Below are 15,879 nucleotides of genomic sequence, written 5' to 3' on the forward strand. Positions count from 1 at the left end.
CCAACAGGAAGATTTCAAGCTATTTGAACTCAGTTTGTGAGAAAAATGTCACCTATCCTATGATTTCTCCCTTAAAAGGCATTAATTACCTTAATTATTGGATTCCCTGGCACAAGGGTTGCATTCATATTCAACTTAAGTCCACCAGGATTAAGAAAGGACAGACACTGAAGATACAAGGCTAACTAAACCAGAGAGAACGGAAGAAATGAGATTAAGTGGCTGTTACACTTTTAGAATGTGCCCTTCTAAAATAAAAAAAAATGTAGTTCTAATAAAATGTGTGGTTTTGTTGCCTGCCATAAATATTTGCAACCATCAAATGTCCCCAGCACTTATGATACCAAAGGATGAACTGTTCAAATTTGACCTACACAGTGAATGTGAACATCTGCTTAAACAACTCAAAAGTAATTTATTTTTGTGCTTCTCCAATATTATTAAACAATACTAATAACACAAGCCTATGACTTAGTAGGTGCCACCTGAAAGTACAGAAGATGGATCTCCAGCAAAGCTAAACTATTTACAAAGAAAACCAAATATTCATTCTTCCACTTTGATCTATGCAAATTTGATTCACAAACTGGTCATTGGTCATCAGTGATTATTTGTCCCTGCTCACATCCTTAGGTTTAACTGCCCCTCAAAATGGCATTACGTATTTCTCCTTATCTTCCTGTAATACTGGTGGCACAAAACTGTACTGTATAAACTGCTCAATGTCTCCAAAAACCAGACATAGCCTACAAAAAACAAGCAAGCAACAATTTGCTATACAGTTAAATACAACTAATTTCCAGAAAATACCAGGTAGACAGTGTTGAGCTACCTATCAGGCTGACCAGCACTGTGTTGTTTCCTGTGCTCTTTGCTGGTCACCAAATATCTCATTTTAGACTGTAAGCTTCTCAAGACTATCTTCTCATTAGGCATTTGAGTAGGATCTATAGGCTCTAGCTCAGTGATACATTAGGCCATTACTGGGAGTCTTAGGCACTAGTTCAAATACACATTAAAAGGTGAGAATGAAAAAACAGCACTTCTCACTTCAAGAGCACCAAGGAGCATTTATACTGCTTAAAAAAAAAGATGTAATGAAGTAATTAAACAATTGTGACATTTTAAAAGTGAAAGTTGGCATTCAGCATTCGAAACATTATCCTGCCTGTGAAATACCAGCTGAACACTTATTCATAATAGGCTAAATTCATCCTCATTGTAGCACCAGTAAGATCAATGGAATTACACAGGAGGCAATATTTGGCCTTATACCATAATCCCTATAGCTGTCTCCCTTTTACTGCCTCCCCTCACTACTTCCCAAGTAGTATATTTCACCACTGACCTCAAACACAGTCCTTTGGTGTGATCATACCAATTTTTCTTATAGATGGCATTAAGTTTGTAACTTAAATGTTCCTTCCTTTTACAGCTCTGAGGACACACACACACAAGAACGTGAGGTAAGAAATTAACTTTATTTTTTTATTTAGCTATAAATACCCTTGAATCCAATTTTATTAAAGGCTAAGTAAGGGATCAATCTACTACACAAAACCTAAACTTAAGTTATATGTAAAAATGTGTCTGATTTGGTTTGTTTTAGCTTTGTTTTACACCCTAGGGCTTACAATTTTTATTACTTTGGTGCCATGTGCTTTGTTCTCCATAGAGATGGATTGGCAGAAGTGTGGGGGTGGAAAAACTGTCATGAATAGAAGGTCATAAAATAGGTACTAAGAGAATTAATTGTGAATAAAATAAATATTATGTTTTCATTTGTTATATGGAATGTAACTGTGATTTTTATGTCTGTTTTAACAAAAACTACTCATTTTTATACAAATCTGAACACTTGCAACTCATGACTCTCTACAAGAAATAACAGCATTTCTGTTTGAAGCCTCTTCTACAGTTTTAGTAACAGAAAAGGGATAGAAAAGAACTGATAAGACAGCACAGAGGAATGAATTCTGGTACATAAGCTAAGTGTGACTCAAGTCTTTTTGGCATCAGATAAAATAATCATAAAATCCAATCTGATAAACAAAACTATAACTTCATAACATATGTCTAAAATATACATTGCTTGTTAATGAGATTCAAATTATTAAAAAAACACCAGTTATAAAAATTGAAGCTAGATTGAAGCGCCTCCAAAAGATCCAGGGTGATATTACATTTTATTGTTATATTTCTGTCATTTTGCTGCAAAAACCTTTTACTGAATTAGCTGTAAGCATCATTTGGATTCACCTATATTGTGGATTTTTCTGAAGCAGGAATGGGTCCCTGCTCCTGGTAGAACATTTGGCTTGATGTTCCCCAAAATAGGGTTAAATGGAGAACACACACCAAGCACATTTTAATGGAAAATAGTTCACTTCTCCAAAAATGAAAAGGTGGGGGAGGAAGAAAAAAAATCTTACGAAGGTAAACCAACAAAACACTTCAAGCTACTAGTTGACGGGAAAAGTAAAGAAACGGATCCGCACATTTCTTTGCCCGTTCTGTTGCCCACATAGCAGTATATTCAGAAGAGGTGTTGACAGTGGCAGGCAGGTTCTTCCAGCCCTGGCTCACTGGGCAAGTTCAGGAAACACCTCTTGAAAGGGAAGTCTGAATGATTAACCCAAGCTTCTGATTCTAATGCCTGACGTTATCTTACTTTTTCCAGTTTCTTCCAACTGAGGAATGCTAGCACCAAGTTTATGAACTTCTACAGGCATTTCAACTATTCCAAGTTTAACTGAGAAAAATGTTTCAGTTAACTAATAGGTTTAAAGAGCAGAAGGGACAAATAACAAATCAACTATGTTTGACCATCTCTTACATAAGATGTCACAGAACTTCACCCAATTACCTAATATGTTCAGTAACTAGAGGGTACATGACTAAAGCATATCTTTCAGCAAATTGGGCAGTCAAGAGGGAGAATTCACCACTGCCCTAGATTGTCACTCTTATAATTTTTAACTTTATTTCTTACTTGAATTTATTGGATTTAACATGCAATCAATGTTTCTCATTCTGCCTTTCTCCATACTATTTTTTTCCTATCTGCTCACTGACTTCAAAACACCTCTCGATCTTCTTTATAACATAAGTCAGATTGGGTCCTCTAAATCTAATCTATCTAATTATTCTACCTGATCTTACTACAGTTATTTTGCTTGAAGGGACTGGCAGCTAAAAGACCAAGGAAGGAACAGGCATGGGAATTGGCTGCTTCAAGGCTTTGCATGCTTCAAGTCAAGGTTAGGTGACACAAAGCAAATGGGCACTGCTTCTATTAGTGTTTCAATTGTGTGCGTAAAAGATTTCATTCTCCAGCACCATCTCTCCTGAACCTTTCTATAAGCCCACATTCACTTTGTTTCAAATCCACATTTTGAGATATTTATACAAAATTCCAAAATCATAGTAAAGGTCAACTAGAGCCATTACACTAAAGCATAATGGGAAATTTGACACCAGGGGACTTTACTTACAAATGTGTCAAGACTGAAGATGAGTTAGGAAAAAAGCAGAATGCATAGTGCTGAATTTCTTCCACATACAAGATTTCAGGTATTACGCACAGTAGGAAAATGGAATGTAGCCAGCAAGCCAAAACTCAGGGATTTATTCTTTAAGACACTGGACAATTCAAATTTACTAACTAGATCTCAAATAATGGGTGGATTCTTAGTAATCTCTACTACCAGTTTTATGAAACAAATCTCACATTAGGGCTAGGGACAGACATTACATATAAACCAGTTTAAGTGATCAGAAACTAGTTTAAACCTGTAACACATGTTCAGTGAACATAAACCAGTTTGAAAATGGTTGAAACTGGTTTGAGATAAATCTGGTTGAATGTAGTATCAGACTTAACTGATTTGGCTCAAACCAGTTTATACAACGTCTGTCCCAGACCCCTTGCTGGTTTAAGATAAACCAGACTCCCCCAGCAACCCAGCATGCTCTCTGGGCAGGGCGGGCCTCTCTGCTCCAGAGCAGGGCTGGCCCCTCCCCTCTGCTCCCTGGCAAGAGCTCTGGCAGAGACTTGCAGGCACAGAGCATCTGCCTGGCTTCTCCCTGCTAAGTAGGGATTATTCCCCCACCCCCACTTCTGCCACACTGCCTTATGCAGATACTCAAGCATTAGCTAGCAGGCCACATGCTGGCTACAGTCCATGCTGTGGGAGAAGACAAGGGCAGACAGGTTTTTTGGAGCTAATCAACAGGTTGCTTAATGTCCTTCCTTGGAAAAGCTGTTTAAGAGCTTGAACTAATGGAGAGAGGCTTTGTTTCTTAATGGGTTGATCGACACTGAGTTAGGGGTGATAAACATTCCTGGTTGAGCTGCTTGGCTTGGGGGGAGGGGGGCATAATAAGAACATCCTGGCTGGGCCTGCCCACACCCCCCTTAGCTCAGCTTCCCTGTGGAAGGGAAGGAATGGCTGCTCTAGCACCCCCCAGCTTGTAGCTTGAGCCACTGCAGGCATGTGCCTGAATTTTTTCTATCCAGAGTAGATGTCTATGCAGTTACAAACTGGTTTAGCCTAGTCAGGTTAGACTAACTTGCAAAGATTGAATCAATTCAGGCTCAGGCTTTTTGATCGTCTGTCCCTAGCCTAGAGGGATGACTAAAATAATCTACAAACAAAATTAGCTTTCAGTGATAGGAGCCACAAAACAAGAATGTCTTCAATACACTACACAAGGTACTGCTAAACAAACACCACTGTGCTAATGACTTGTACTTCTCCATGAAAAATCATGCTATTTCAGCAGTCAAACTCTACCTCACATCTTTCAGGAGCAGGTACCAAGGCAACCATACTGATACCACTGTGTGGGTAGATATGGAGAATTGGAGAAGCAGCAGCATATTGACAAGAGTCCAAGAGATCCTTTTGAAAGTATTTTTCCCTTTTTCTGAAAGTATTTTTTAAACTTTCTTTTAAAAGTTATTTAAAATTGAAGACTAGGTTAAATTAAGCTATTTGGCATCTATGGGGAAAGTGAAACAGACCTTTCATTGAATATATACCTAAACCAAATTACTGCAATACTTAATCTTTTTGAAGGTTCAAATTTACTAATAGATCAAGTTTCTTGTTCAGTAAACATTTTAGTGCAGATTTCAATACAATACAATTTGCACAGTTTGGACATTTTGAGATAAGAATAGGTTAGATAAACATTTCTATGGGATGGCTTAAATAGGGATGGCTTACTAGGATCCCAAGAAGTAAGCTCTTTGGCCCTGCAAAATGCTTTCATTTTCAATCAGCTGAGAACCCAATAGGGATAATGTCAGTGACCCATGGTTTTGGAAAAAAAGAAAACTAATGCAATGTCAAAGCAGCTTTCTATCTAACAGCCAACATTATGGGGTTACAGAATCCCAGTTTACCCTTTAAACTTTCACATCTAACCAAATTCCAAAGCCACCTATGGAATTTTCAACTACCAAAGGTGTTTTTGTTTTGACAGGACACCACCAACTTGTAATCTCATTAATTTTCAGATATTACACTTCCCCAGTGTTTTTTTAAGCATCTGCATAAATATAGGTAGCTAGCTAAACACAAAGAACAAACAGCAAAACTGCCTATAAAGGGCCATGAAATGCAGAGTAAACAAGATTTAATGACAGATAAAAATCTCTTTAATTACCTCCAGTTATAATAATCTTGAATGCTAATTCTGGCAAAACAGGTAAAATAGTCTCTAACAAATGTGGTTATGCTGATAGGGCTCATAAAAAAAAAGGGTATATTCAGTCTGGGTAAAATCTATCAACATATTGTAACTATATGAGAAGCAACAGAAGAAGTTGCATGTTAAAAACAAACCCAGAAAACAGTAAGTCCATGTCTTAGAAAGTTTAACAAAAGCCACAATACCACATGAAAATGAATGCACGTTTCATAAATGTAAACCCATAGCTACAGGAAACACTTTCAGGGTGTACTGTAGTTTTATTTTGTCCCCACTTCTCCTTACTCTGCCCCATTTCAAATCTTTCGTATTACTCAGAAGAATGTAAGATGTGCCATCCTAGCTACACAAATAGTCTATTGGCTCAGTTTCCTGTGCCTGACAGCAGCAAATAGTAGATGCTTTAGTGGGAGAGTATATGAGCAGGGCATGTCTAGAATAATGCTCTGTCATACTTTTCCTAGCATTATTATTGGTTTAGTGATGTGATAGGATACATACTATTTAATAGTTCCCAATGGAGCTGCACATCGTAAACTTATTGAATCCCTGCTTGAACCTGGTTATACTATCCGCCTCTACAATCTCCTGTAGCAATAAGTTCCACAAGTTAGCTGTAAACTGTGTTTAGAGAGAGAGTTTCATCTTGTTTGTTTTAAACCTGTCTCCTGTTCATTACAGTGGGTGTATCTATGCATGCGCTACACTGCAGTGTAGACTAATTAGCTTCACAGAAAAAAAAGTGTCAGAGTCTACACCTGCGCTGGTACTAGCGCTCAGTAAACTAATTAACTCTGCCATAAGACAGTATTGCCCCTGACAGTATTATCTCATGGCAGAGTACTTTAATGCGCTGAAACATGTGTGGACACTGACTGAGGGCGTAAATAGCACCTGGTCAACCCAGCCCACCAGAGGCCTACAATGCCCCAGCTCAAATTGCTGCTGTCCCAGGCACACATGTAGACGGGGACCCACTATTGACCTTCCTCCATCATGGAGGATGACCATTTACCTTTACTCCTTGTTTCTGATCTTTTAACCAGTTTTTGATCCTCTAATCCCATGACAACTTTTCCCATGCTGTTAGTATGTAACCTTCTCAAAAGTTTCTTTAAAGTCCAAATATGATATATCAACTAGATCCCCCTTGGCCACACGCTTGTTAAAACCCTCAAAGAATACCAGCAGATTAGTGAGACAGGAATTTCCCTTTACAAAACTCACAACTCTTCCCCAGAATATTATTTATCCAGGCAACTACTAATTTTATTCTTTATCTATGTGAATGTTAATTTTATTTTATTTTCAAGGTTAGTTTAACAGAAACTAGGTTTGAAAATGTTGTTGAGCAATGTAAAAAGTTGATTTTACATTAAACCAACCTTGAGGTAAGAAATATTAAGCTAGCCTAGAGGTAAGAAATATGCCAACATTTCTTATTAAGTTATACCAATATGTTAGTCAGACATGTCTAGAAGTGTTTTCTCAAGGTAAACATGCCATTTCTGGTCTACACTCGAGTAAATTTTTCTGTTAAATTATTTGACTAAAATGCCAGGTTGGCAGCTCTGGAAGACAAGTTCTTCTATTTATCCATATAATTGGTACATCAGAATGAAATTCATCAACACACTTCTCATACTGTACCCCTACCTCTACTTTAACTCCAGAGGGAACTTCACTAAGTGCCTTTTAAATAACCAAATGACTCTCCCCAAAAGTACTGCTGTGGAAGCTAGTACCCAAGTGGTCCCAATATACACGTACTTCCCATTAGTATCACAGGACTCTGCTTGCATGTTGGTGGTATTGCTGCTGGAGAGGGTGCAGTGACACTTGGCATAGTGGGCAGTATGCTTATGTTTGCTTTTCTAAGCAGAAAAATGGCAAAATTTAACCTGATCTGCACAGCTGGTCAAGAGTTTTCTTGTTTGCTTGTGTTTAGTTTCACTGTTTCAATGATACCTCACATTTTAAAAGATTTTTTCTTTTTGCTTATTTACCATCTTAGCCTAGGTATCTAAAGTAAAGATTAAAACACCCACTTCTTTATATCCACCATGCTGGTTCATTCCCACAGAAGTTTACTATCCACCTCCTAATCAGGCCTCATATTGCTCATATTACAAAATCTAAAACAATCTCCCTATGTGTAGTTGTGATTTGTGAGGATTAGAAGTAAATGTGCCAAATGAGTACATATATGACAGAAGTCAATTTTTCATTCACCAAAAATAATCTAGCTTTATAAAAAAAAATAAAAAATGATAGAATTAGTTTGAGGATTTTCTGGCTTTCCTTTGCTCTAAGAAGGCCAGAGAAACCATCATAAAATATACATTCAGCTTACATGAAAGGAAGCTGGATGGAAGCTTTATGGAACTCTTGAAAAGACTTTAATTTGGAAAGAGATATTCAATATTTCAAATATGAACTACTAAAGTTCATAGTTACAAGCTCAGTATTTTCTTTAATGTGAAAAAAAAATTGTTTGGCTAAAACAACTGTCAGTAGTATTTTTTAAAAGCCATCTGTTTCTATATTCAGTTCTGAAAAAGGTTATGATAGAATTAACAGCGCTCAAACAAAGCCATTGTTTCTCCCAAGATCATGGAATGAAACATAAGCAAACCAACTGTGGTACTTCTTGCTGACAGGAAGACATCAATGGCACATAGTTTTTCTTTTCTTGATAATGCTACCTACTACATTTGATACAAGTAAACCAAAAATAGGCTGGTTACCTTCTCTGCAAAGTTGCAGAGCTGTTCAATCCATGTATTAATATTATTCAATCACATCTGACTTCAAGTATGTAAATGATTCCATGTTTCCCCTACAGTCTTGGTGCTTCCTACTCCTTGACTCAACTCAGGTAGTCTTCTCCAGGGTCTACTTTGATGACCAAACAGTAAGCTTCAAAATTGCCAACTGCTGATCTTACTAACTTCATCAGCCACTTTGCTTTGCCTCGTTTCTATTCAGCTTTCTTTTCAACACTATTCCAAATGTTAAACGGTCAGAATACACAAAGTGACAGATTTAGTGCTTCCTAGGCCATTTATATAACTGACTGCAACTCTGTTGTTGCAGTGAATCATGATTTATTTGTCTTGCATTGCAGCACATAACCTTTCAAATGCTTGAAAAAAATGCCAGCACCTCTTTAAAGTTTATATATGACTGCCCACCACCATTCCTCATGACCCAGGCTTTGAGAGACAAATGATAAAAACAAGCTGTGAATTCCACCCCCCTTCTCAGTCACTTCCTGTATTCATCATTCACATGTACTGTTTATACAGACAAGTATCCTAATCAAGAACCAATATGTTGTACAAAGTTCCTTCTTTTTTCTCTTGGACAGCAATATTTGTTTTCTTCCTTCATTTACTGACAGGTTCTCTCGACTAAACACAACACAGGTTGGTTTTAATCTTTACTAACTGACACGCTTTGACCTGTGCCATTATTAATGATTAACATTTAGTTATATTTGTTAAATCCTCTCCTACTTCCAAATCAACTTTTTACCTGGATGCTGTTTTCTGCCCATTTTCCACTCTCATCTTCAGATGTGCTTCAGTGCTTTCTCCTATACATGAAATTACCTAATCCCACTCCAAATAAACTGGTTTTATTCTAACATGTATACTTGAGCCATCACTGTGACATGAGCCCCTAAGCACCTCATAACTTAGTTTTCTCACAAGGGACCAAAGTACTAGTAAACACAACTTTTTCTTGTAATAAACATAATTACAGAAAACAAGTTACATACTCAGAATGAGATACAAGTCTCTTTAGAAGTAAAAGCTAAAAAAAGTTGATACACTTCTCATATTATACAGGGCACAGAATGCAAGAGAAATGGGCTATTATATCATAAGTAAGGATCATGGGTGAGACTATAAACAAGAGATATAAGAAAATTAATATGTGCGTTATAGTAGAAGGCTGTCTCATAAGGAATGGCATGAGAAGTTTTGCTGCACAGCTAACATACTCTGATGCAAAACCATTTCAATAGTGTAAGCCCCTTTCATGCTATACAGTTTCAGTATCATCATGACACAAAACAAACGTAAGCCAAATCTGACTGCAAAGAAATGCATCAGCAATATGTTCTGCATTTGTCAGGTCACTCTAGGATGCATTTCAAGACCTTTGTTCCAAGCATTGCCCTTGTATACACAAACATTTTTTCATGTGAATTTGCTGTGATACTTCTAAGGCAACCAGCTGTATGTGTAGAACACTTTAATTAACCACCAAAACTGGTTACATATTACGGAATTTACTTTCCACTATGAAGAATTCCAGGACTATAAAAATAGGAATCCATAAGAAAGTGCATTCATATAAATGGCACAGGTTTCTAAAATGTTATTTTAGTTGAACAAAACTAAACATAATTCTGACAAAAAGCTATAGAAAATTATATATCAACATCATGAAATTAACACACGCATCCAAGATTAAGGTGTTAGAAGAGCATCTTTTGGCATCAGTGGTGCAGGAAAAGAACCTTCAGCATGGTAGAGTCTGCTACAATGAGAGAGAGACATGGAACAAATAAGAGAACCAAAACAGGGGAAAAAGACCCAAAAATCTGTACTTCCAAACACGCAAACAATTTTCTTTAGCCTTTGTGTAACAAAGCTTAGCTCTCCTATTTAAAATGTAAAATAAATATTTAGATATCTGAGTGCTATGTATACATAAACAGCCACCAATCAACACACAGACTGGTTGCAATAGATTCATATAATATAAACATTTCCACCATCACATTCCCAAACTGTTTTTCATTTTGGTTCCAGGAAGTATTAGTTGGAAGAGCAAAAAACTGTGCCTGCTTAAAATACAGGTGCTTTAGCAATGGATAACTGAAGCAGCTCCTTTTTTAAAGCAAAAAGTTTTTTTAAAGGTTATCATAAAACACCATGAACTACTTCAGATTTGGCACAAGTAGGTACAACTCCATCATCATATAGGAGGTACTGCAAAGCAAATTCATGCAATTTGTAAGCCACTGTGAGCCTTATAGGGTAGTTTAAAAACCAAATTAATTAATTAATTAATGTTAACCTACAGCCAGATTTTCTTTTTTCAAATGAAAACAACTAAAGAAAAAAATATATTCCTAGTGATGAAATAACAAAGTAATAAAAAATGGATAGGTCATCTTCCAGTTTCTTTATTTTCAGGGAAAAAGTAATTGAACCAACAAGAGACTAGATACTAAAACACAGACTTAAAAGTCTAACAAGTAACTTAGACTCATCTTATTCTTGTTGGCCAAACTTTTCGTAACACAAGCAAGCTTCAGAGAGAAAAAAAAAAAAAGAGAACCTCCCCCCACAAAATACATCCTTACATAACATTTTTATCCAGCCATTTAAAATGCTAAAGAGCTTTTTTGCTGAATAAAACAATTGTTCTAACATAGCCAATTAGACATTAAGCCTTATCAGACAGACAACACCCTAAAACAGTTTGTATACAAAGCAGAATATGATATGCAAATTTTGCTATCTGGTAAACTTGCCTCATACGCTAGCTCCTCCTCTCCAAAGCACATTCAGGGATGCCCAATAAGAGAAAGAGCAGGTTGGTTTCTATGAGAATAAATAGATAATAGCGGCAGCGATGACTTCAGCAAATAATATTTCTTAGAGATTAATGGTTGGTTTAGTTGATCCGGTCGGAAACACACTGCATCATCATTACTCAAGTAAATAAACAACCTTCTACAAGCTTACCTAGTTCTGGGGGCAGCACGGTTAGGCGGTTTCCCTGGATATGAAGTTCCTTAAGCTGAGTGAGTTCACCGATTTCTTTAGGCAGTGATATCAGGTCATTGTCTCTAAGGCTCAGCTTACAGAGAATACAGTTGTCAGAACAATTTTCAGTTAAAATAAAGGAAAATAAAACAGAACTCTACTCTCTGCCCATTGCCTTCCCCCAAACAGTCAATTCTTCCAATTTATTTACAAGTACTGCAGATAAACAAGAAACGGGATCAGGTGTGGTGGGCTATTATTCCTTCAAAACAAACCCCCACAACTTCTCAAATTGACTAGATTCTACTTCTACAAGGGCTGTGAAAGTGAATTGATTTTCCAAGAATTTAGATAAATTACTTACTATCTGCAACTTTGTGAGCTTCCCAATATCTGGCGGCAGGATTTCAAAATCGTTGTCACTTAGATAGAGTGCACGCAGGGTGGCTGCAAATTAAACAGCAATATATAAACAGGGTGGCATATAACCCAACTGTTTGAAGTCTGATCAATAAAAGGGAGTCAGGTTTGATTAATAACCCTGACTTGGTGAAAAGCCTTTGACATACCCAGGGCTCACAATAATAACAAGCAGGTCAAACTTAGATTTACTGGCTTATTGTATTGTTGGTGAGTTCAGGAAAACATCTATATCTAAAAGGACTGACACAATTAACAATTTCTACTATAGTAAATTCTGGCAGGTTCTGTCGCACAGTTTCAATGCTGAGCTGTCAGAACAAGAGCCATTACTCTTTTTACCTCTGATTCCTATTTATTACCCAATTTATATCCAAAACATACAAAAAAAAACAGACCGAGTTTTTGGAAAAAATTACATTTATTTTTACTGCTAACAGAGCATAGTATAAGTGTAAAAAGACCTTAAGACTGGATAATAAAATACAAATACAGCTGAGCTCGAAATCATACCATTTATAATTTTTCATACATATACTCTCTCTCATCCTCCAGTAGTAGAAGGGGGGAAAAGATGGCCCAGCGGAACTATTCAGCTCATTTTTATTCACATAGCATCATGGGTTTGCAAGATCCATTGCAGGAATATTAAGACAAAGAGAGACAACAGTGAATACTCTGGAAGAGAGATGACTTGGGGGAGGGATCCCTTCCTCCTGCTTCAGGGAGCAGGTCCTGTGTTTCCTTTCACAAGTTTTTTCCTTGTTACCTGCATTGCATGCCACTGTTTTAAATTTTAGCTTTCTGATCATTAAAAACCATTATGCAGAAAAGAACATACAAACAACCAAATAAAACATCCTAGCATTTAAAATGCCAGAAATAAGGAAATGCCTATGCAAGCTTTCCAAGCATCCTGTATGTATGTATCACATGACAGTCTTTAGTTGCATGCTCATATAGCACATCATGTATGCAGGCAAACCTAATTTTGGCCTTTCTGAGAGCTGCACCTTACAACTTGAACATGGTTTTAACACATTTTTTGGATGCATGCATTTACATATTATATAATTTATATATAGATATAAATGTACATGTGTACATACACACAAAAAGCTGTTAAATGTTTTCATAAAAAGCAATTAGAAACTTGTTCATTTTCAGATAGTCAATACGCATCAAGGTGACGTTCTTTACCGTTCCACAAAGCATCTTGGCGTCTATGAAATTTTAGTATACGACTCAAAGAAATATAACCAAGAAGAAAATTAATACTCCATTACTAACCAAGTCCTCCTATGTCCAGTCGTGTCAGGTGACTGTATATCAATGATACATACTACTGAGCTATGCAGAAATATTCAAGAGGGCCCAAGGAAGAATCACATATATATCTAAAATATTTGGTTAGAGTTTTGTCTCGATCAAATAAATTTTTCTTGCAGAATGCAAAGCACAATTTCAAGAAGATGTATGGATTAAAAAAAAAAAAGTCTCTTACTCAGATAGAAGAAGTTTCCAGGCAGGGAAGTTTCATTTAAATTGTTGTAAGTCAAGTCAAGAACCTCCAAAGCTGGTAAAGAGCCAAATCCTCTAGGCAAGGTATTCAACCTATTCATACTGTTGACAAAGAGAAAAGACATGTATAGGATTACAGAAACACATCACATGGAGTACCCTAGTTGCATTTATTTCATCATAAGCATAAATAACACATGTGGTCTGCACTTGTAAACTGGTGCTTGTAAACCAGTGTTAGACTACAGAGATTCCGACAAACGTTAATGCTAGGCAGCGCTCAAGTGCAACCTTGTAAAGGTATAAATGCTGATTAGCTAACAAAAGTAACAAGTCAAGGAAGAAATGGAGACACAAAACTAAAAGTAATACAGCAAATGAAGGAAAAATGCCAAGTGTGAGAACAGGGCTTGAGACGAGTGAACAGAACTCATTTTAGGAGGAGATTAAAGAAGGTAGGAGACACGCTGAACCAATGAAGCATAAAACACAGACTGGAGACTAAGTGAAAAAAAACAAACAAACCAAAAAAACCTTGAAAGTGGAGCAGGTAGTTTGAAGGTGACAGTGACAACAGTATTACTGTTAACATTGTCAGTTCTTTTAAGAGGACCCTCCCAAGTTTTTATGGGATTACTGTATTCAACTACTTCAATTAATTTTGATGACATTTTTACCATAAACTTAAATGAGATAAGGAACAGGTGTCAACTGTTTAACAGGGCAATCGTCTTAGGCATATAGGCATATTTACTGAACCAACATTTCACATTTCAGCATGAATGCCGATTTAACCACAAGAGATTTCCCTACTTGGTACATAAAGTTTACAATCCACCTACAGGCTATCTATAATAGGAATATTATTCTTTTCTCTCATTTCTTACACCCAAGGGCAAGATTCAAATACAGTTGTTCATGTTGACTAACATGTGAAAACATGCTGAGTCTGAACCTTCAATCAAACTATACATGGGCCAAGGTAAATCCATCACTGCTTTCTTTAATTCTTCTACTATGAACATGAATCTAGGTTTTTTTCCTCTGTAAACTTCCTCTGCAGGGAACAGACAATAATTAATTATTAAATTTTCTGTACCGTGCTGTTGATTTTAATGTTTAACTATATGTAACTGATTGTATGTTAAAAAAAAATGTTTAGGCACCACCTCTCTAAACTGAGATGTATGGAGGATGGCATGTTGGATTCAGGTTAATGCTTCCAGCCAAGGAGAAGAGTCTGGACCTACATTTTACCAAACGTATTGGTTATTTTTGGTATCCCCCTTGCAAAAGGGGAACAGGTGCTCAGCATTTCTGACAGCATTTTAAGAAAACCAAGTTAGATATCCATAACTGAGGCAGTGTGTTGTCATGATATTGACCATTTAATCTCCAAAAGTTTTTCAGTTGTAAGAATTGGTACCGACTGCAAGCACACACAAACATTGATCCAATTCTAATGAACACAATCCAAGTTACTTAGGAAATATACAGGAATTACTTAAGGGAATACACAGATAAACTATTAAAAGCTACATCTCCATCACCTGTTGGGGAGGTTATAGAGGCATATCAACACAGCGGGACAATCTCCTCACCTACGATACTCATCCAAAGCATCAGAGGGGAGCAAGAACAAACACATCTTAGGAACATAAACTATTGTTTATCTTCTAATAAACAAGTCAAAGACTATCTAGTCTAGGATTAGTAGAATTTGACCGTTATTCAATCAGTTATTTTTCAGTATGGATTTTTTTGCTTTACTAGAACCTGGGAGGATTTTAGATTGGCTAGAGATTCCATGCAGATCAAACTGAAAAACAACAACCAAAAAACCTTCAGGGAAGTGGTTTTGAAGATGGACATCCCAAGTCCATGCTACTCTCAGTCTTCTCTGTCAAATGGGCTCATCTTGCCTGTAAAGTCCATTCAGTTTTGCATGAGAAATGCTCTAGCATAAACCTTTCAACACGAGTTCTTGTCCATGTAAAAAGATGCTGCACCCATTTGTCACAATAAGTCTCATTAAAAATAAAAAGGAAATAAGGTGGACCATGTTAAGCAAAACTGAGAAGTTAGAAATTCTGCAATACTTCAAAACTCTTGCTGATATTAAAATTTACTGCGATTTACTAAAAAAAGTCAGACAGAACACTACCATGGAGATGTGTTTGATGAGAGACCTGTTTGGCCTGTGGAAGTGCCACAGGCATTCAAGCTCTCAATTCAAAAAGCATCTCTTGTTATGTAATGCAATTAGCACTATAATCAGCTTAATTATGAAAAAAGTTATTCGCACAGCCTAAACTAAATTCACTTGAGGACCCTCAACTGGAAGCAACGCAAAAGACAAAGCTGTTTTAATATAAATTTATTTGGCAGAAATAACAGCTGGAGGCAGAGCAGATGCCTGGATACTATCACT

The 15,879-nt window shown here is 36.7% G+C and overlaps 1 protein-coding gene across 2 annotated transcripts in view; it reads right to left on the reverse strand.

Moving 5' to 3' along the window:
* Positions 1-15,879, reverse strand: part of RSU1 (Ras suppressor protein 1) — a 183,866-nt gene that overhangs the window by 107,287 nt on the left and 60,700 nt on the right. For both annotated transcript variants that reach the window (XM_006265859.4, XM_059729048.1), the window contains exons 5-7: positions 13,432-13,550; positions 11,872-11,954; positions 11,487-11,601 (exon numbers count right to left, since the gene is read on the reverse strand). In XM_006265859.4, coding sequence (XP_006265921.1) covers positions 11,487-11,601; positions 11,872-11,954; positions 13,432-13,550 — 317 coding nt within the window. The remainder of the gene's footprint in view (positions 1-11,486; positions 11,602-11,871; positions 11,955-13,431; positions 13,551-15,879) is intronic.

This window comes from Alligator mississippiensis, chromosome 5 (genome assembly GCF_030867095.1).
Source record: "Alligator mississippiensis isolate rAllMis1 chromosome 5, rAllMis1, whole genome shotgun sequence".
NCBI lineage: Eukaryota > Metazoa > Chordata > Crocodylia > Alligatoridae > Alligator > Alligator mississippiensis.